At 35.1% G+C, this 22,408-nt stretch overlaps 1 protein-coding gene across 2 annotated transcripts in view; it reads left to right on the top strand.

The window, feature by feature from the left end:
• GCC2 (GRIP and coiled-coil domain containing 2) overlaps positions 1 to 16,916 on the top strand; it is a 51,858-nt gene extending 34,942 nt beyond the window's left edge. For both annotated transcript variants that reach the window (XM_004691391.2, XM_012731554.1), the window contains 7 exons: positions 278 to 399; positions 1,644 to 1,820; positions 5,849 to 6,066; positions 8,097 to 8,291; positions 9,235 to 9,374; positions 10,471 to 10,672; positions 15,500 to 16,916. In XM_004691391.2, coding sequence (XP_004691448.2) covers positions 278 to 399; positions 1,644 to 1,820; positions 5,849 to 6,066; positions 8,097 to 8,291; positions 9,235 to 9,374; positions 10,471 to 10,672; positions 15,500 to 15,570 — 1,125 coding nt within the window. In that variant the 3' untranslated portion in view covers positions 15,571 to 16,916. The remainder of the gene's footprint in view (positions 1 to 277; positions 400 to 1,643; positions 1,821 to 5,848; positions 6,067 to 8,096; positions 8,292 to 9,234; positions 9,375 to 10,470; positions 10,673 to 15,499) is intronic.
• The last annotated feature ends 5,492 nt before the right edge of the window (positions 16,917 to 22,408 follow it).

Genomic DNA, 22,408 nt, shown 5'->3' with positions numbered 1-22,408 from the left:
CCCACTCTGTCTCTGGTGAATCCTCTCACCACCCCTGCACCTCTGGCCTGTACCCCAGTTCTGTATGCATAAATAAATAAATCTTCAAAAAAAAATGTAAGACCAACAGAAGCACACTTTTTATCAAAAGTTAAGAGAGGACTAAAGACTGTTGGCCTGTTTTTTCATTTTCAAAAACAGGTTTTCACCTTAATTCACTAATATATGAAAGAAAATAAGGGGGTAATGTTACAGTAGAAAATGCTGTAGAAATTTTTTTTCTCTTTTAATATTGTAGGCAGAGCAAGCTGCTGTAACCTCTGAATTTGAGAGCTACAAAGTTCGAGTTCATAATGTTCTAAAACAACAGAAAAATAAATCTGTGTCTCAGGCTGAAACTGAGGGAGCTAAACAAGAAAGGTAAAACCTGAATTATTAGAAGCATGCATGGTATTCCCCAACCCTGCAACATGTTCTATATCACATAGATACAGATCACACATAGTTAAAAATCCTACCTGATTTCTCTAGCTATGGAACCTTACATGTGGTTACCAACAGGCTTATTTTTTGGCTTCGTTGGTTCTTCAGACAGCACCAGGAAAATATTACTATAAAGGACATTGTTATAAACTCAAAAAGATGGTGTGAAATGAACAGTGAAACCAGGATATAGTCTTTGAGATGTAAGCTAAATAGATTTATCTTTAATAGGATCTAGTCATAGTAGAATACAGACATTTAGATTATATTATGATCAGTTTTTCCAATTTTGAAAATTTACAAGTAGAATAAAATGCTTCCTTGATGTGCTTATTACCCTTTAGGCAAAATGGAAGTTCTTAAAAACATTTGCTTCAAAAAGTTTTCAGTTGTATACTAACTTCAGGTCTATAATTAAATTTTTCTTCTATTTTGACCATCGCAGTTACTCTTTCAGTAATATATTGTTTAAATTCTCTTAAAGCTAGCATACAGGTCACTTTTGTAAATTATTCGGAAATATACTAATAATAAGATAGAAGCCATTCCACAAAGTAGAAGCATAGTATAGTGATACTACATCTGCTGTTACTGTTCAAAGTAGGATTTAATGTTACTTTTTCCATTAAATATGGTAACTATAAGCTCTTTCAGTAGCTCTTTTTAAAACTGATTATTGACATACTTAATACTTAATATAAGCCTGACACTATTTGCTAGAGTCATTTTTGATCACGGCAGAATTTGTGTTGTTTTAATGTGTTCTACATTTCCTCCTGTGCTTTTTATACATCAGATACTTTTAGTTATATTAATTGTGGCAGAATAATGGCATTTAATTGTTCATCTACTACTATTCCATTCTCATAATCGTTAACTTGGAGTTGTGTGACTTTTTTCCCCCCCTCAAAGGCATGGTCTATAACATAAAATAGCCTGTGTTGATATCATTTAATCATGTGCTCTATATGAATATGAAATTATAAATGCAAAGATTTTTTGTAAATCTGTAAAACCTAAGACCTAAAATTTCACTTATCTTTCATTTTATATTTAGTCCTAGTTTCTAGATTGTTGTGATTATTTCCTTAGAGTCATCCATAATAATATATTGAGAGAAATTTATTTGAAACTTCAAATTCCTATCTTTTAAAAACCTTTTTAACTTATTTATGTTTTAGAGAACACCTGGAAATGCTGATTGACCAACTAAAAATCAAATTGCAAGATACCCAAAGTAATTTACAGATTAATGTAGCTGAACTACAAACCTTACAATCAGAGCACGATACTCTACTGGAAAGGCATAACAAGATTCTGCAGGAAACTGTATCCAAAGAGGCAGAACTCCGGGAAAAGTAAGGATACTAGAAATACTGTTTGTATACCAGGCAGCTAAGGATTCCTTTGTTGGAAGCCCTGTTTACTGTATTGCTCCCTGGGATAAATATAAATTGAAAACAAGAAAATATGTATTTTTTAAAGGGTTTGTAACTTTGCATTTTCTATCTTATTTGCTCTTCCAATATTCTGTCTTTCCCATGGCCTTGTGACCAGGATATTTCTTTAAAAAAAAAAAAAAGCCAACTACTGATATTATAACGCTTATTTTTCTCTCTAGAGGAAAACATTCCAATAGCTGCCACTAAAAAAGCTACTAAATTATGTTTGTAACTTTATCTCTCTTCCACTTGTCATATTGTTATACTTTTGCCAACAATTTAAATAAACATTAGTGGTATTGGAAGAATCCATTATTGTATGGAACTTAAAATTCCTTCAATAAAGAAATTAGGTTGTAATACTTAAACTTAGGAAAGTAATTCTTCATTGAGGATCACACATCAAGAAAGTGAGAGTATGTATCACATTATATTTATGCTAATCTTCAAAGTGAACAAATCTTTTTTTTTTTTCCTAAGTTTTTACAACATTATATATGATTTAGAGATTTAGGATCACACCCGCTAGATGCATAGTACCACACCACACCACCCACCATAAAGGTACCCACAGTCCTCCATAGTTCATTGTGTTACCTTCCCACTCTGCTTTCCCCAACTCCTTGCCTTCCCAACACATACACCTCTTGTAGCCTCAGTTCTACAATCAATATTTCTACGTTTTTTTTTTTACTGGCTTGATTTTCTCTGATTTTGTTTTGTTTATCTAGATTCCACATATAAGTGACCCAATCCAGTATTTATCTTTCTCCTAATGTCTTACTGTGTTTATTATTTTATGTTTATTATTTTAATCCCCTCCAATTCTAATTCTCTAATTACCTGTCTTTAATCATTTTGTTGTATATCTTGGCTAGTGTAAATAATTCATACATCATTTCAGATTAATGTTTTTGTATTCTTTGATAACTAGGAGTGGAAAGCCTTGATCATATGGTAAATCTATTTTTAATATTTTGAAAAAGTTCCACACTATTTTTCATTGATGCCAGACCAGTCTAAATCGCCTAACAGTATAAGAGGGTTCCTTTTTATCTACATCCTCACTAACACTTTATTCTGGCCTTTTTGATATGTGTCATTCTCACAAATGTGAGGTGGCTTCACATCTTTTTGATTTGCATTTCCCTGGTGATAGTGATGCTGAGCATTTTTTTTTAATGTGCCAGTATGTGTCTTCTTTGGAGCAATACCTATTTAGCTCTTCTGCTTTTTTTGATTGAGTTATTTGTTTTTTTTTTTGAGTTTTGTGACTCCTTTAAAAGATCTTGGCTATCAGCCTTTTGTGAGATGTATGGTGTGCAGATACTTTCTCCCATTTAAATGGGATATCTTTTTGTTATAGTGATAGTTTCTTTCACTATACAGAAGCTTTTTAGTGTGATATAGTCCCAACTGTTTATATATTCTCTTCTATGTATATTCTCTTACCACAGACATTTGAAGTCTATGTTGTAAAATGTATTATCTGCTTCATTCTATGTATTTTATGATGTGTTTTATCCATTTTGAGTTAATTTTTCAATTGGTGTGAGATTGTGGTCTAGCTTCATGCCTTTGCATGTGATTGTCCAGTTTGTCCCACACCATTTATTGAAGAGGCACTATTTGTTCCAGAGTATGTTTGTGGCTCCTTTGTCATAGATTAATAGTCCATGAAAGTGTGAGTTTATTTCTGATCTCTCAACCTGTTCCATTGGTAAGTATGGGTTTTTTAGTCATCTAGTACCATGCTGTTTTGAATATTATAACTTTGTAGTATATCTTGAAGTATGAGAGTGTGCTTTCTCCATCCTTCTTTTTAGTCAGGATTTCTTTTACTATTTAATAGATTTTTTGTGAGTCCATATGAATATGAGTAATGTTCATCCTGTTTCTTTGAAGAATATCATTGAAATTTTGATAGGGGTTGCTTTAAATCTACATATTGTTTGGGGTATGTTGGCTGTTTCAACAGTATTCTTCCAGTCCATGAGCAGGGTATATATTTCTACTTTTTGTGTGTGGAATTTTACAATTTCATACAAAGAAGTTATAAATATTAAAATTAAGGGAATTTTAATTGAATGAATATTCAAAATTCAGGGAATATATTTCCACTTTTTTTTCATTTCTTTAAACAGTGTTTTATAGTTTCCACGGTTTTTATTTTAATCTTTTAACAGTGTAATTTATAAGTTAATCAAGTAAATAACATTTCAGTGAAGATTTGTACCTAGTTGTAGGACTTATCTTGAGATTAGCTTATATGTGGCGATGCCTATTTGATATTTACCTTAGAAACTTTCTTTCTTCTAAGATACTCTGTTGTAGAAAAGCTAGTATATAATTTGTATTATTGACAAAACAAATGAAGTGCAAATGATGCCTCCATTAGTGATTCAATAAATATTTTTTGATTACCTACAATATGCCAGTTATTCTTCTAACCACTGGAAACTGTTTATAACATTTTGAAGTATTAGGGATCTTTTTCTACTTCTTCAGAAAGTCAGTGATATTTTAAGTGGTATCTTAAAAGCCAGTAGTATCGTTACTGTCTACGTCCTAATATGAAGAAATTGTCTTTTCCTTATATAATTTTTAAATATTTTAATATTCATAAGTTCTCTCTATGAAATTGTAAAAAATGGCTGCCAAATAGTAATTAATCTTACCAGTTAATACCTGAAGTTCCCAGAGGCCCAGCTGATACAAGCACCCCAGTAAAAGCTGGGAAAGAACAGTGAATTTAATCAGAATAGATGTTCTGGTTCCATGTAGAATTCAGGGGTTTGAACTTATGACTCCCAAGTAGGTAAAGTAAGAATTCTTACTCTAACTCTACAATGGGGCTTTTTATTGTTACTGATGATAGTTCTTCTCTATTTTTCTTTGTAGAAGTTGAACAAAATGCCTGCTGAAAAATGATTTTAGGGCTAGTGTATACACTAGCATTCTATAAACCCATTAAACAATATAATCTTGGCAATTAAGATACCTTTGCTGAAATATACGGTATTTTTAGACCATTTGTCCCTTTGACCACGAAATCTTGTTTTAAAGCTTTTTGTGATATACATGTGTATAGAGGGAGATCTTGGAAAGGTATCCCTGAAATTGGGATTTTACACTGCAGGGAGTGAGTGAATAAAAGAGGGCTTTCACTTTTTTACTACAATTTAGGAGTATATTTGTAGATCATTTGTATGAAGAGAAAATGTATTTTTTATTTAAGTCATACATACAGAACATTCACACTACAAATGAGACATTAGAAAAAGTGGTTCCAAAATGTTATATCCACTGGCTAGTGTCAGACTGACTACATAAAAATTACCTGGAAAACTGCTACCAATAGGCAGTTCCTGGTACCACCTTCGGATTTTGTGGTTCAGGTACTCTAGGATGAGAACTAAATATATTTTTAACAGTGTATCTCAGTGACTCAGCTGTGCAGCAAAATTCAGAAGCAGCTACAGTAAACTAAGTCTTTATGTTTCAGAATTTTGTGTTAACTGACTTAGGGTATTTTTTCCTTTAAAACTTCATGCATCAAAAGAAAGTGTTCTTTCTTGTGTTTTTAGAGTCGCAGAGAAAAAAAAATAGATTAATCCAATATTTATTTATTTGAAATACCACATAAAATATTTATTCAAGCTACCACATAAAATAACCTTAAAAATGGACTAATTTTATTTTATGTTCTTTAGTCCTTTTTGCTGATAAACTCTGAGGTTCCTTATTTCCGCTACCCTACACAGAAAATGATTTAAACTAGATAATGATCAACATCATTTCTCTCCAGTTTGTTATACAAGAAATACAGATGCATAGGTAAGAAGTCCATTGGGCCAATACTCCTGCAGAACCCAGTTGAGGAAGGCTGAGTCATCATCTAGTGTTAAAAGATCTCATATGAAGTAAGTTCCTCTCACCTACAGATTATGTTCAGTACAATCAGAGAACATGATGATGAAGTCTGAACATGCCCACAGTGTGAATGAGCTGCAGTCCCAGAACGAGACCCTTCGCAACAGCTTTCGAGATCAAGTACGACATTTGCAGGAAGAGCACAGAAAGACAACAGAAACTTTACAGCAGCAGCTCTCCAAAATGGAAGCTCAACTTTTCCAGCTTAAGAGTGAACCAACCATAAGAAGTATGTATATATGAATAGAAATACTAGTTGTTCATGCCTTGGTATATTATCACTTAAATACCTTCTCAGAAATTCCTAACTAAGTAGAAAATTAAGTAGGTGGCAATCCATATGTATCATGCCTGTGATTAATGAATGTTGCTTACCAGGAAGATATTTGAACCCTTCTTGATTATACAGTTTTTTGGAATACTGACTTTCATATATTTGTTAACCTACATGTAACCATGGAGTATTTCTTTTCCTCTAACTCATACATACTCTGTCAGTTTTGTAATGTGTCTAAATTCCAGTAGTCACTAGATCGCCATTCACTTTTGTTCTCCATTATTAGTCATCATATCTACTTTGAATTCAAACTCAAGTAACACTAGACTTGTGGGACTGATTGGCCAATACAGCTTCTTTTTTTTTTTTTTTAAAGATTTATTTATTTATGCATACAGAACTGGGGTACAAGCCAGAGGTGCAGGGGTGGCGAGAGGCTTCACCAGAGACAGAGTAGGGAGCAGAACAGGCAGATCAACGAAGTACATTGCTGAGGGGAGCAGCGGGCGGGTCAGGAGAGGTCTGCCACGCCATGTGGTCTCCTCCGGGGCAGGCAGGAATCGAACTCATGTGGAAGTGGCTTTAGCTTCTCAGTGCTGTGCTTTAACCCGCTGCGCCACCAGGGAGGGCCCAGCTTCTTTTTTTAATGCCTGGTTAGCTGTAGTTTTAGTGTACCCACATCTAATATTTTCCATTCTGTTTCCTAGAAGAAATGGAAACATGTCAGTCAAGATAAGGCTACGTTTTAATTTAGATATAAAGTGGATACTTTAAGTTTCCCATGGAAAATAGCAAATACAGGTCACTTGTCAGGGTCAGACCAGCTTTAAAAAAAAAAACAATTTGTGCCACAAATCAGCAAAAGAAGTAACCAATCAAGGAAACTTGGTTGCGCAAGAGGATGTAATCTAGGAGTAAAGTGGAATACACAGCAAAATTTCAGAAACACAAGAAACTGAGTCTCCATTGGCAATCAGAACAACATTTGAAAGAACAGGGGAAGCTACATCATGGAATGGAAAATGAAAAAAAAAATTGGATTAGAATTACAGTTTTAATCTTAGGTTACGTCATTTTCTCTAGGGACTTATACAACAGTGTGTTTGAGAGTATCTTATAAACTGTATAGTTCTTACAAGTGGTCATTATCAGCAAGCAAGAAAACCATGTCCAAGAATGATAATTAGTACCTCACACTTTATTCTGGTCTTCTTATCTAAAAATTGAGCGGGCAGGAGTAGGAGTCAGCAGTGTAGCAAGAGCAGTGATCAACAAGAATTTCTCCTGAGCCAGCTTAGAAGAGTGTTGTGTTAGAGTATGCAACAACTGTGAAATACCTAGGCTGCAAAATAGTTATGATCTATTTTCAGAATATGTACGAGTGTTTAACCACATATATCCCTCTACGTTGTGAGCTTTTTGTTATCTAATAGTTTATCTTCTTTAGCTAGTAACAATCATTTATAGCTTCTGTTAAAATTAATGGGGGCCCTCCCTGGTGGTGCAGGGGGTTAAAGCGCAGCACTAAGAAGCTAAAGCTATTTCAGTATGAGTTCAATCCCCAGCCCCAGAGATGACCCACATGGTGCGACAGACCTCTCCTGACCCATCCGCTGCTCCTTCAGCAGTGTACTTCATCAATCTGCTCCCCACTCTGTCTCTGATGAAGCCTCTTACCGCCCCTGCACTTCTGGCCTGTTCTACCCCAGTTATGTATGCATAAATAAATAAATACTTTTTAAAAATTACTTTAATGGTTAAAAGTATAGAAGATCAGTTTTGGGACTGTTAGAAATTATTTTACACATTTGAAAACTTAATAGTATCAGAACATCATATAAGTTATAAATTATATTCTTGTCCTCTAGTTACTAGTGTCCTTCTTATATCATTTGACAACTCTAGGGTCATTTTAGCTTTATTGTGTATTTCTGTTTGGTTTTGAGTTATCTCTCATGTATCCTTTAATCAATATGTAATAGGCCCAGCTTCTTCCCACCTACCTTCAAAGAACCTTCGAGAAAGAAGAAACACAGATCTTCCCCTTCTAGACATGCACACCATAACGCGCGAAGAAGGAGAAGGAATGGAGACAACTGACACCGAGTCTGTATCTTCCACTGGTACTCACACACAGTCTTTAGAACAGCTCCTTAATTCTTCTGAAATCAAACTTGGTATGTTTCACTCTAAATGTTTTTTATTTTATTTAACTCCACTCTTAATGATCCTCTAAATTATAAGTGCTTTTTTGAGCTACCCCAGCAAAATTTCTTTCAGAATTCCATTCCTTTTCAAATAGATGGCCTTTTGAGAATGAAACCTTTCTTTTTTTCTTTTTTTTTTTAAGTAAAATGCTAGCTCTCTCCTACCCATAGATGGTTGAAGTTCTGTAGTATTAGAAAGATAAATTATCCCCTACCTATGAAAAATTTTAAGATGCACTAAGTAGTAGTAATGCTAAATTTACCTTGATAAAGTTTTGGTGTATTTTATACTTATTTCATAGTTCGGGGGAATTATGTCACCTTTCTGAAGATTCAAGATCTAGAGTAAGGACTATCTGTACCCACAGGCATTGATTATGATATGGGTAGAAAGTGAACTCAGGGTTCCTTTGAGCATAGTTAGTTCATAGTGGTGAGATGGAGGCATCATGATTGAATGGAAAGATGCTAGAATTGGCTCTGTCATTTTTGCCAAAATTACTTGTTGACTTTAAGCCTGTACCTTCTACTAAATTTTAGTAGTGATATCTACCCTATCTCATATAAAATTGTTGTGAATCTCTGATATACATGATCATTAAATTTTCATCCTTATTCATTTATGAGTAAAATGACAAACCCTTGAGACCTTGGGAAATAGGAAAGATGAGTAAGAAAACGAATAAAGCAGTCTGGAAATGCAAGCCCAACAAAATTCAGAATTGGGGCATATAGGGCTTATATTCAGTTATATGCCTTACAGTCAACTTGTAACTGTTGACATTTGCTGAAGAATGGCAAAGAATGGGCCTGTATAATATTGCAGGGCAAAATATCTATATTTAGATGTTTTTCTTACTTAGACTCTTCATCTGTAATTTTGAAAATTAATTACTGTAACAACATCTTGTAGAGACTCCTTTATGGCATGCTGAATTTACCAAAGAAGAATTGGTTCAGAAGCTCAGTTCCACCACAAAAAGTGCCGATCACTTGAACAGCCTGCTCCGAGAAACAGAAGCAACCAATGCAATCCTTATGGAGCAAATTAAGGTAAGGGCAGAAAACTGCCACCAAGAAAATACTTGGTTCTTGGAATTGAGAAATACTATTTTTATATATGTATTATAAAGCCTTTTTTAATTTTGTCCTGTTCTAAGAACTAAGAACCCATAATAGATTGAGGAAACTAAATATACTGAAGCCAGTTCTACATTTGCTTAAATAAAAATTTGGTATAGATTCTTAAATTCTAATGATGAAATTGAGCACTTCTAATTCAGTCATTCAACTGATATTTATGACCCTAAACTGCTTATCATAGTACTCAGTGTGGGTGGAGATGGCAGAGTGGCATAAGACAATTTTCCTTTTTAAAGTCAATACCAAGAAATGTTATATAGCAGTTGAGATATCCCAATGAAATAATTTCCCCAAGTCTAATATTCACTTCTCTAAATATGGTCATACCACTTAAAGACCAGTTCACATTAGCCAGATCCTGGATGTTAGGTATATTTAACCCTCATTATGCTAGATAAAAGAAAGAATAATTGAAATTCAGACACTTATCTGTCTGAACAGCAAATGCCTCTTTTCTATACAGTGTTCCCCTAAATAAATCCACCCAACCTGTATGCAAAACCAACAGCTGTCCTTGTCAGATTAATATTTTTAATGTTAATAGCGCATTTATTTACAGCAAATTACATATATATAATGATATCCTACCACTAAAGCATATTTATTTCTGTAAAACAGTATTTCCTACATAATCAGCACATTATTACATGTAACAAGTCACTAGCATAGTGAACTCAAGTGACTATTCAACTTCTACATTCCTACAGATTTACATTCTTACATGATTTCTTAAACACTATTGGTACTTTTTAAAATGTCCTCATGACCCCAGATTTTAGTACAGTTGGCTGATTTTCATGGACTGTAGCAGTGTATTTTTGTTTGTTTGTTTGCTGAAAGACATTTCATAACTGCCTTTTTCTCCTCTTTTAATCTCTTGTCGTTTGGAAGGGGTGGGTGAGCATTGCATGGGGAAGAGAAGAAAAATGCATGTGTTTAGTCTGCATTTAACCTAAAACCCATTTTTCCCCCAAGACTCGTTTTGTATTTGTTTCTCTACCACCAGCTTCTTAAGAGTGAAATAAGAAGACTGGAAAGAAATCAAGAACGAGAGAAGTCTGTAGCTAATCTGGAATACTTGAAAAATGTCTTGCTGCAGTTCATATTCCTAAAACCAGGTAGTGAAAGGGAGACGCTCCTTCCTGTTATAGATACAATGTTGCAGCTAAACCCTGAAGAAAAGGGAAAACTTGCTGCAGTTGCTCAAGGTAGGTGAAGAAGGAAAGCCTTATACTTTGGCCTTACTTCTTAAAATCAATGTTAGCCTTTTAATGAGACAGTATGCTTAAGTCTTTTCCATAACACAGTCTTAAAATGTTAAATTGTAAGCTGTTTATTTGGGTTAGATCTGTCATATGTATAATCTTAGACTAATTTGCAAAGCTGATATTTTATGTTTTTAGGGCAACTACAGTACATTTATATAATTTTAATATACAGCAAAATACATATTTAGTTTTATCTGCTATTTTTTGAAAAGTGAGTATTTCAGTCTAGTGTTGAGTTCTATCAAAGAATGCAGTTTTATATCATACTTTTTAAAAAATATGTTTGTTCCATCTATCCCTTCCACCCCACCCTCCACCCCTTTCTAGATTACCCTTCTTGGCCCCTTCTCCCCATATTCTAGAAACAAAAGATTCATTTAGTTTAAGGTTTGGCCCAAATACAGTAGTCCATTATTCTGAGTAAACGCAGTTTTAAAGCTGTCATATATTTGGAGTTTAGATTCTCAAAACTATATGCTAAAGCTTTGATACTGTGATTTTGTGAAATCCTTTAAAAATATTCATATCCATTTTTTTTATCATCAGATTTCAGTGAATACTTAAGTGTGTATTATACTGCTATAATCTATATACCTTGTTCATTTTCCTGTTTTATCTTAAATGTCACTTTACAGTATCCCAAGTAGGAATCAACATGTTATGTTTGGTTTATATTCTTTAAACTTTTTGTTATCTATAGCACTTCCTTATTCCTTTTACTAATGTCATTTATTAGTTAAAGAAACATGTGACTTGTTTTGTAGAATTCTTAATATGAGTTGTGGATGTGGTATGTTGCATAACAATTGCTGAGGTGAGAAACTATACCGGAAACCTATACAGCCACAAAAAGTTATTTCTATTATTCTGAAATTGGTCCTGCATGATAGCTTTCTTTTGTCTCTTTTCTTTTTTCTAATGGAATACTTCACAAATTTGCATGTCATCCTTGCTTAGGGCCCATGTTAATCTTTTCTGTATTGTTCCAATTTTTAGTATATGTGCTGCTGAAGTGAGCACAAGATAGCTTTCAATCTGTTCTGATATTGCCTGTAAATGGACTGTTTAGAGCCAAGCTTAACTAGGCAGAATGGGAGACAAAAATACTTCATAGGTGATATTAGATCATTTCTAAGAAATCACATTACTAAGCCCAAAATAGCTCGTTGCCCCACTTTTGACTGATTTATTTCATCATGTTGGTGCTCTTAAACATGTTTCTGACCAAACTAGAAAGTCCAAAATTAAGCAGGTATCAAAATCACATGGTGATTATTAGAACTCAGATTATGGATCCCACTCTATTTCTGATTAAAAAATTTTAGAGTGAGATCCAAGAGTTTACTTTTTTTTTTTTTTAAGATTTATTTATTTATTTATACAGAACTGGGGTACAGGCCAGAGGCTCAGGGGCGGTGAGAGGCTTCATCAGAGACAGAGTGGGGAGCAGAACAGGCAGATCAAGGAAGCACACTGCTGAGGGGAGCAGCGGGCAGGTCAGGAGAGGTCTGCCATGCCACATGTGGTCACCTCCGGGGCAGGCGGGAATCGAACTCATGTGGAAGTGGCTTTAGCTCTCAGTGCTGTGCTTTAACCCGCTGCGCCACCAGGGAGAGCCCAAGAGTTTACATTTTTAATAGATTCCCAGGTAATGCTTATTCTCTGGGACTGTACCTTGAGAACCTCTGACCTAGTAGACAATTAAAATTAAGCTTGCATTACCCCTCACACCATCTCCAATACTGAAATAGTACTGTGTTTTGTTTTCTCTATTTTCTTATTAGTTTCTTCTTTATTACTATGAGGGAAGAATGTTCTTATAGCTGAAGTTATTTTTTCAATGTAAGATTAACCAAATCTTTAAGAAGATACACATTTTTTTATTAAATCATTTCAAGCAAGTAAAGAGAAGTATGCTGCTGCTCACACAGAAAGTCAACCTGCCCCAGAAGAGGACAGAGAAAAATTTCAAAAACAACCAAAACAAGAAATACCTGCCTTCTTAATAAGATATTTTTTCAAGATCTTTTCTGACAGAAACTTTAGAAATCTACCATCACTGGCAATTCTCAACAGCATACTTCACACATAAGGAAAACCTTATAGGTGGAAGGTCAGAGATGCAAGAAGAAATGTCACAGAGAGGAAACTTGCCATTAGGCTATGTAGATGGGCGTCCTGGGCCTCACCTGCCACACAAGGGACATAAAGGCCCTAAAGATGATGTGTTAATGTGTATAAAGTGTTAATGTGTATAAAGTGTTAATGTGTATAAAGTGTCAGGCAGGGGTCTGAGACTTCCTCTTTCTGGCATGGAAAGGAACAGAACCATTAGAGAAAAAATACACAAGTACCTCTTGCCTCCTTCATCTCCTTTGAAGTAATGTTTATGCTCTCTGACTTTGTGAAGAGTTTCTACCTTCAGTTGCTAACCAGCTCAGTTAATGAATGATGAATTAGTAAATCACAATCAGAATCTTTTTTAAATGGAATAATTCAAATACTACAATACACTGAATATGTTAAAGGGGTAGAAATTGTTTCTAGAAACTGTCTAGGTAAGTGGGTAGTTATTATGATATATCTGAATGTATCAACCCCTGCTATAAATTTTTTTCTTTGGTCCTGTTACCAATATTTGAGGAACATTAATATAAACCATAAAATAGCTTATCCAGTTCTTACAAGCAACATCATACTCCTTAAAGTAAATACCCATGAAGAACCAAGTTTGCACCCCAAACAAGTGTCATTAAGTACTCAAAAGTACTCAAAGCTGCCTCTATGCACAATTGGAATCTCAAGCTAGAACCAAAAATAATGTCTCTACATCTTTACCCCCGAGGTATGTTATAATTTACAAAACCACATATTGTGTTACTTGGTATATACCGCATGCCAAGGTCTAATACTCCAGAGATAAATAAAGAAGGAAAAGGCTAACAATTCAATAGGAGACAAGGTAAAGATCAATTCCATACTGACAGGAAGAATGCACTTTAGTGCCTGATTTGATTTGCAGCAAATACAGAAACTTACCAGAAGAGCAGAGTTGCCCTGGGCAGGAGCCATTGTATCCTGTCTCAGCATACCCTTTCTCTGGCCCTTATTTACCTAAGGAGTTAGTTACAGGAATATTGTTTACACACGGCAAAATTCTGCTAGGTCTAGGAACACGGCTTAATTTTTATGGTATCAGAAGAGTTATACTAAGTATTATCAGTTATTCCAAGTGAGCTTATAATAGTGTGTGCATTTGATTTAGGGAAATGTTTTTACTCACCTTTTTCTTATTCTTGAAAGCAAAGCTACTCTTCATCTGATGGGAGAAAACACCTACTGTTCAGTTGCCCATTACTTAAGAGTATCACTCCTTCAGCTTCATAGAAGTTCTTCTCCACGAGATTGTAAAAGACAGACTTCTGGGGGTGAAGGGGAGGGAGAAGAAGACAGACTTCTGGAAAACCTGCTGTCCTCATAATTTTTCTTCTTTGTACATTCTAGCCTTTAGATAGCTGTCTTCCCTTAAATGGCCAGTAACCTAGCATAGTGACTTGTTTTTAACAGTAGATAAAGATGATAGAAAGCAATTTCTACAATTAGATTATAAAATTTGTGATGTCTCTCTCTGCCTTCTCCACTTACACACTTTGATGAACAGCTGCCATATTGGAGATGTCCAGATGGCAAGGAACAGAAGCCAGTCTTAGCCAACAGTGAGCGAGAAACTATGGCTATCAGTACCACAACCTTGAGTACCTGAGTTTTGCCATCTACCACATGAGTAGAAACAGATCCTTTAGATGAGACTTTGTCACTGGCTGACTTCTTGATAGTAGCCAGGTGAAGGAGAAAGACCCTGAAATAGGGGACCCAGCTAAACTGATCCTGGTAACCATATTCACTATACACCAGTTCCAATCCCAGGAGTTTATACAAGAAAAGTGGAAGCATATGTCCACACAGAAAACGGCAAAAGCCTCATGAACATAATTAAAAAGCAATAAATTATGTGTATTTTAAAGGGTGAATTTTATGGTATGTTATGAATATTCAAATTAAATACATTTATAGCAATTTTACCTAAAAACTACAACTCAAATATCCGTCACAAGTAAATAAAATGGATACCACTCAGCAATAAAAAGCAATGAATTACTGAGACCCACATCAATATGGGGTGATTCTGTAATTCACTATGCTAAATAAGAGACAATGACCCAAAAGACTATATAATGTCATTGTACTTGTGTGGTATTTTGGAAAAGACATGACAGAAAATAGATCAGAAGTTGTAAAGGTGTGGGGAAATGATTGGCTAAGCATGGACCTGACAGGATATTGAAGTGGTAGAAATGGACTGTACTTTGGCTTGGGTCATGGCTTTCCACCAACTGTGTGTTCATCAGGACTCAATAGTACTATACCTAGAAAGGGTGAAACAAGATGACACCTTGTTTTGACTTTTGATTTTTTTGTTTTTGTTTTTCATTTAAATGGTTGAGAACAGCTATTTTGATTTGGTTTTGAGGTTTACCATAAATCTGCTGGTTTTAGAGTCTAAGCTAAATTACAGTAAGTCTTCTTTTTTGAAAAACAAAAAAATTCCCAGTATAAACAATACTTTGTTGTTGTGCTGTGCTGAGGATTTTATTTTGAAATTACTTCTATAATAGAGACAGCAAATACTGAAAGTTCAAGAACAGACAAATTATAACAGCAAAGTATGGTTTGAAAAAATGAATTTTTTTTTTTTTAACTCCAAAGGTGAAGAAGAAAATGCTTCTCGTTCCTCCGGATGGGCGTCCTATCTCCATAGTTGGTCCGGACTTCGATAATTGATGGAAAGAACTTACTAACCAAATAGCATTTATTTGCAAGATTGGTTCCTGTAAAAGTGTATATTTATATTCATATCTTCTAAGTATATATGTACATACATATGTCGATATATTTAAAAACAGCTTGAAATAAAAATACAGTGGCCAGAAGTATTGATACTAGTCCACAAGTCTTTGACTCTGTGATCTCCCAAGCATGCCACAAGATGAAAACAGCAAAAATCCACTGCCTCCACTGGAACCTTAGGATCTAACTATATCTTTACAGGACTGTGAGTTTTTAATTTAAACTAAATTTTGGAACCAAATACTGGAATTTAAGCTTTTAAAATAATGTTACTAAGACTGTCACAGAATTGAATTTGTGGTAGATTATTACTGACTATAAATGTGTTGACTATGAAGTAAAATGTTTCATTGGTAAAATTAAAATGTTTATTAACTACCCTGAAGTTAATTATGAGACTAAGTTAAAACACATTTTACTTTAAAATGAGCTGTTTTCCTTATCTCTAAAGCATATTAACTGAAAACGAGTTATGCTGTCAGAAGCTCAAGTGTTGATTGAATTCTATTCATTGAATATGAATAGAAGAGAATGTGATACTTAACTGGGGTGATTTCATGGTGTCTCTCCAGGCTCTTTTTGGGTCAACTGCTTCTAGGCCATGAGTCTGTTTTGAGAATTCTCTCCATCTCCTAAATAAAATTATTTCAGACATGGGTGGTATTTCTCATATCTAAAAATGAAACTGGTACTTCCCATGTTTCAGCAGATGATGCCATTCCACTGCTTTCCACCAAAAGGGATGTTAGAATGACACTAGAAAAACCCCTTAGAGATCATGACTACATTTCTTCTGAATAATTATAGATTGTGGTATTACTAGTCCTTGATGCCTCTGGATTTATTTTATTAACTAACAAAATCATAAATATGGTAATACTTGTATTTTAAGAAATCATATAGTATGTTCTGTGATATTCTCTTAAATTTTTCAGTAATATATTTTAATTTGCTGCCTCACTTGGCACTGATACTTTACTCAGAATATTGGTTTCCAACTTAATTTAACTAAGATTGCTGCTGATATATTGAGTTTCTTCTTTACAAAATATCTCCTACTATCTTTGCTTCTATTTTAGGCAAACAGACATAACTAGTGAACGTACTGATGAAAATGCATCTATGTCAGAGCTGACTTTAAGTTTAGATTTTTTACTTTATAAACTGTGAATATGAGTATGCCAGCAGCATACGTTGTAACTAATAGTGTTTAAATAAATTTCATTTTCTCTTCAGGTCTTTTTGAAATATATATAAACTTATTTTAAAATATAGTCTACATGATTGTAATTACAAAAATACATTTTGCATTATAAAAAGAATTATTACTTTGATTACAAAATGGATATTCTTTCATGGTTTCAGCAATGAGGAAATGTAATGATTATTTTAATATTTCTATTAAATATGTTTGCCTCTAATTGTATTTTTATGCTTTTCTATTTTAGAGACATGAGTTTAAATAAGCATATGAATCTGAATTGCATATTCCTTTACTACTGTATTTAGATGGGATATAGAATTTCAAGTACTTAAGATTGAACACACATTTTTTTTTTTAAAGATTTATCTATTTATGCATATAAGAACTGGGATGCAGACCAGACGTGTGGGGGGGTGAGATGATTCACCAGAGACAGAGTGGGGAACAGAACAGGCAGATTGACTGAAATACACTACTGAGGGCAGCAGGAGACAGGTCAGGAGAGGTCTGCTGAGCTATGTGGGTCACCTCCCTGGCCAGGGATCAAACTCATGGTGCAGTGGCTGTGAATAGTTTCATAGTGCTGTGCTTAAACTTAAACCCTTGTGCCACCAGGGAGATCCTGAACACAATTGTTAACATTTTCATACATGTGTGGACCATAGTGTCTCCCCTTTCTGATCATTTGCCTTAGCTGATACTATAAGTCACACTTACCCTTTCTTTGGACATATCTCAAGTTCCAGTTTTTTCTGTGATGTATGAATATCTTATATACAGTGAGCTTTGCTTATGCTCCAGAGACTTAAGAATGAGCATTTCTAATGCTTTAAACAAGTTTTGGTAGACATGAAACCCAAACTTATTAGCAAAGCTAAAGCTTGCTGAGGCTTGCAGTGCTTCAGGTTATTTGTAATCTCATATTATCTGATGTTGTAGCTGGAAATACACGTATATAACATATAGCCTTGAGGATTGAGAAATTTCCCATAAAGACATTTTGGTGAATGGCACAGCACTCAAATGTATTCTTACTACATATTTAAATTGCGATGTAGTGGTCACAACTTGATCTAATATTTTTCTTTTTTGATTTGGTATCTGAAATTGAATGATTGCTTCAAAATAAATTTACACTAAAACAATACAATAGAACTTTGTAGATGTCTTGGGACTAATTTCCCACCCCCATAAATACAAAATAATATTCAGCTATCTATAAGTTTTTCACCTGCTTTAAAATAGGATTGCATGGGACAATACAAGTTAGACCTTCAAGTTGTGACTTTTTTAAAGATACGTGCATCTTTAAAGAGCTGGGGTACAGGCCAGAGATGTGGGTGAGGATTCATCAGAGTCAGAGTGGGGGACAGACAGGCAAAGCTACTGAAACTCTCCTCAGCCACTGCAGAGGGGAGACAGCAGGCAAGAGAGGAGAGGTCTGCTGCGCCATGCAGGTAACTTCCCTGGCCAGAGTGGAGATTGAGCTCATGCTGCAGTGATTGTGGATAGCTTCACAGTGCTGCTATGTCTTAACTCCTTGCACCACCAGGGAGGCCCCAAATTGTTACTTGAAAGGTAAAGGGTTGAGGCGGGCATTCCAGTTACAGTAATGCAAGGTGGTAGCCAGATAGCCTTGGATAACTTATGAAAACCAAATTTTCAAGCCTTAAAATAGAATGGACCTAAGGACCCAGAAGCACCCTCTTGTAAAATGTATAATAGAAATTCATATGGATTCATAGTGCTAATGAAGTAATAGAACCAAGAGCCACATCATCCAGCAAAATGGCAGAATTCATACAGCATCAAAGTTGGCTTGCAAGATCTTCTGTACCTAATGGTATCTTAAAGAAAATATGAAACGAGCTCAGCCAGGGGAAGGACAGTGTTACAGCTACTAAACACAAAGAAAAGACATATGCACTCTTCCTCCTCCCATTTTATTTAAGGAGTCTTCATTTTGTTACAGGAGGAAGTTTTCTGTTTTATAGACCTGTAAGTACTAAAACGGAAATTCCCATTCAAAGGCAATTTATCTTAAGATACTGTATGTGATAATTTTTTTTTCCATTTGAAAATGTATGTTGTGCTACAACGACAACAAATGGGAAGAAGGTTAGGAACCACAGAGATGAAGTCAAATTAAGTTAAATTTAGAAAGTTGACTGGATCTGAGGATGGAGGGAGGGTAAGAGAATGGATTATAGGTGTTAGAGCGGGATGAAGTCCTGCTCTACCTGAAGAGCAAGACCCTAAACTTCTAAAGCACAATGATGCAAAAATTTAAAAAATTTTTTCAAAGGTTTGTTTGAAAAGAATACTGAATATTATGATGAGCAAATAGGATTTCAGTAATGGAGGTGGCCCACCTGGTTCACTTCAAGGGTGGACTCGCTCTGAGTCCATGTAGTAGTTCCCTCTCCAGCTTTGGTCTCACTGAGGTCCAACTTAGTCTGCATGGTGGAAGCATCTAGTCTTGGATGAACTGGGATTCTAAACATCCAAATAAGTTTACATCTTGGCCTCCAAAATGACGCCAACACTTCCTACGGTTTTAAATTCTTCCTAGTTACTAATGAGGTTGAAGACCCTTGCTATTTCCTATTTTAAAATGCCTATTTGTGTAGTCTGTTACCTAGAGTATTCCCCACATACCCACCTTATCCAAAGGGAAAGTATTCTAGATCCCATTGCCATTTTCAGCAGGTATTCTGAGTCCTATACATTATATTTTTCCCTGTACAAAGTTTATAAATTAAAGATTAGGTACAAGTAAAGGTTAAAACAATAACTAGTAATTCAGTAGAACAGTTAGAACAATATGCTATAATAAAAGTTACACATAAATGTTCTCTAAGATTATTTTTCAGTAATTTCAGCAGTGGTTGACTGTAGGTAATGGAAACCACAGATGTGAAACCCCCAACATGAGAGTATAAAACATCAATGGTCTTTTAAGATTGATACATGAGGAAAGTTTTGTATTTTCTACTAGATAGTAGTGCATTGTCATTGTGATAAAATACAAATGTTTTCTTCCATTTCTAACTTGTTCTTTCCTCTTATTTTGAGTTTTCTAAGTTCATCTAAACTTCTAAATAAACGTATTTAAATTCACTACTCTGGATCAAAGTCCAGAATTAGTATAACTGACTCAATTATTTTGAAAGTAGTTCTATTCAATATGACTAACATAAACCATGGAAATAGGCTTGGGTTGGTGGATTGAATGCACTTCTTCCCCAGAGCCCACTAAAATGAAAAAAAAAAAATTTAAAGATTTATTTATTCATACAGAACTGGGGTACAGGCCAGAGATGCAGAGGGTGAGAGGATTCACCAGGAACAGAGTGGGGAGCAGAACAGAACAGGCAGATCGAGGAAGTACGCTGCTCCTCAGCGGGCGGGCGGGTCAGGAGAGGTCTGCCAGCCACGTGGATCACCTCTGGGGCAGGCAGGGATTGAACTCATGCGGAAGTGGCTTTAGCTTCTTAGTGCTGTGCTTTAACCCACTGCGCCACCAGGGAGGACCTAAAATGAAAATTTTAAAGACATAAACCACAAGGAAAAAAAGGTAAGACAGCTTTAGATTAAAGTATTCACAATGTTTGGGTGTAAATAACTTGGGTAGGTAAAAAACTTCAGAGTACAGGAAATAGGAGACACTAAAGAGAAAACATTGCCATATAAACCCTAATAAAGACAGCATGTGCTGTATGGGTTGGGGATTTGGAAAGGGAGGTTAAAACAGAGAAGTTGGTAGAAATTATGTAAAAAGTGACAATAGTTATACCCAGATGAGTAATACTTTCTCTCCCTGGGGAGACAGATTGATTTTTCAAAAAAATGAACAAAAGAAACTGAATCTAGGAATACTGAGTATATCAGAAAGGGAGAGAAAGCTGCTTCAGACAAGGAGATTAAGTCCTGGATGAGCGCTACATGTATATATATATATATATATACATATAAAAAAAATAACAGGTTAAATATTCCTGTGACTACAAAGGAACTTGAAGTCATCTTTTCCCAAAAAAAAACACAAAGATCTAATAGATTTAATGACATGTTCCACCAGATTTTCAAAAATAACAAGAGTTCCAAACATGCGGATTTATTCAGACAATTGGCAAAAATCTACTACTTATTCTATAAAGCCAACATAATCTCTATTGTCACAATCAGATACAATATAATGAAAAGGAATACTTCAAGTCCTGCCTTATGAGTAGAGTTGCAAAAATTCTAAAGATAATAAATAAACAAATTAAATCCAACTGTGTATAAAAGAAGATCATATATGACTAAGCTGGGCTTATCTTAGGCATGAATTGATAATTTAATATTAGAAAGTCCCTAAGTATAATATGTTACATTACATATAAAAAGAGAAATTTTATTTTATCAAATTCAACACACATTCCTATAAATTCTTAGTAAATTAAAAGTATTTACACTAACAAAGAGTGCATCCATGAAAAATTATCATCCTAACCAAGTACTGAGAATTAGGAACTGGCAGATAAGGTGGCATTGACAAGGTAGTAAATTAGGTCTGGGCAGCTGTAGAACCATGTCCATCTCAGGGACCATGGACCGGGATGTAGAAAGAATTGAGTCACAGAGACTTGAGTGAGGTCTGAGTTCCAGACTTCAGTGTCAATCTTTATTTTTCCAGGGCTTTTATTGCCATCTTCTCAGCATTACATAATACAGAAGGCATTCTAAACACAACATAAATTTAACATTTCATCATAGACCTTATTTTGACTTTTGCTATTGTCTGTGAAAACTCTATGTGGCATTAACTCATGTGGCATTAACACAGCATTAAGAAACTGTATGTGGCATTAACTCTGTATTAAGTGTTCTTAATACAGAGAGTTATATATTATCAAATTAAGGCAGACATTGTAAAGGTAAGGATCAAGTTATACATTGTGAGCCTCGTCATGCTGCAGTGTCTGCAGACATTGTAAAGATAAGGATCAAAGTTATACATTATGAGGTTTTTGGAGGAACATTAACCACCTCTGCTACACCAGGAAGGATATTCCTTATGTCCAGATGATGGGTTAGGGAGAACCAAAATAGTTTGCTCAAGGTTCACCTGCGAGGTCTGGCTGATGGTTGTGTAACCTCGGGGCCCGTTTTTCGGGTCCTGTTTGCATGAGTGTGTTCAATACTCCCAGCTCAGTGACCTCACCATATTCCACAGGTGCACCTGGTTGTGACTCTATTTAGTTTCTCCACAGCATCACCTATGGAGAAAGTAAATGTTATTCACATTAAATTACTGTTACAGACATTAAAAAATATAGGCTGCCCTCCCCTCCCCCCGTGGCACAGTGGGTTAAAACACAGCATTAAGAAACTAAAGCCACTTCAATCCCCGCTCTGGAGGTGACCACATGGTGTGTCAGACTTCTCCTGCCCTGCCCACTGCTCCCCTCAGCAGTGAACTTGGTCTGCTCCGTACTCTGTCTCTGGTGAATCCTCTCACCACTCTGCACCCCTGGCTTGTACCTCAGTTCTGTAAGCATAAATAAATCAATCTTTAA

Source organism: Condylura cristata, unplaced genomic scaffold (genome assembly GCF_000260355.1).
Source record: "Condylura cristata isolate star-nosed mole 26May11 unplaced genomic scaffold, ConCri1.0 scaffold00031, whole genome shotgun sequence".
Classification (NCBI taxonomy): Eukaryota; Metazoa; Chordata; class Mammalia; order Eulipotyphla; family Talpidae; genus Condylura; species Condylura cristata.
The sequence above is the reverse complement of the archived record's forward strand: the minus strand, read 5'-3'. Positions and strand labels throughout refer to the sequence as shown.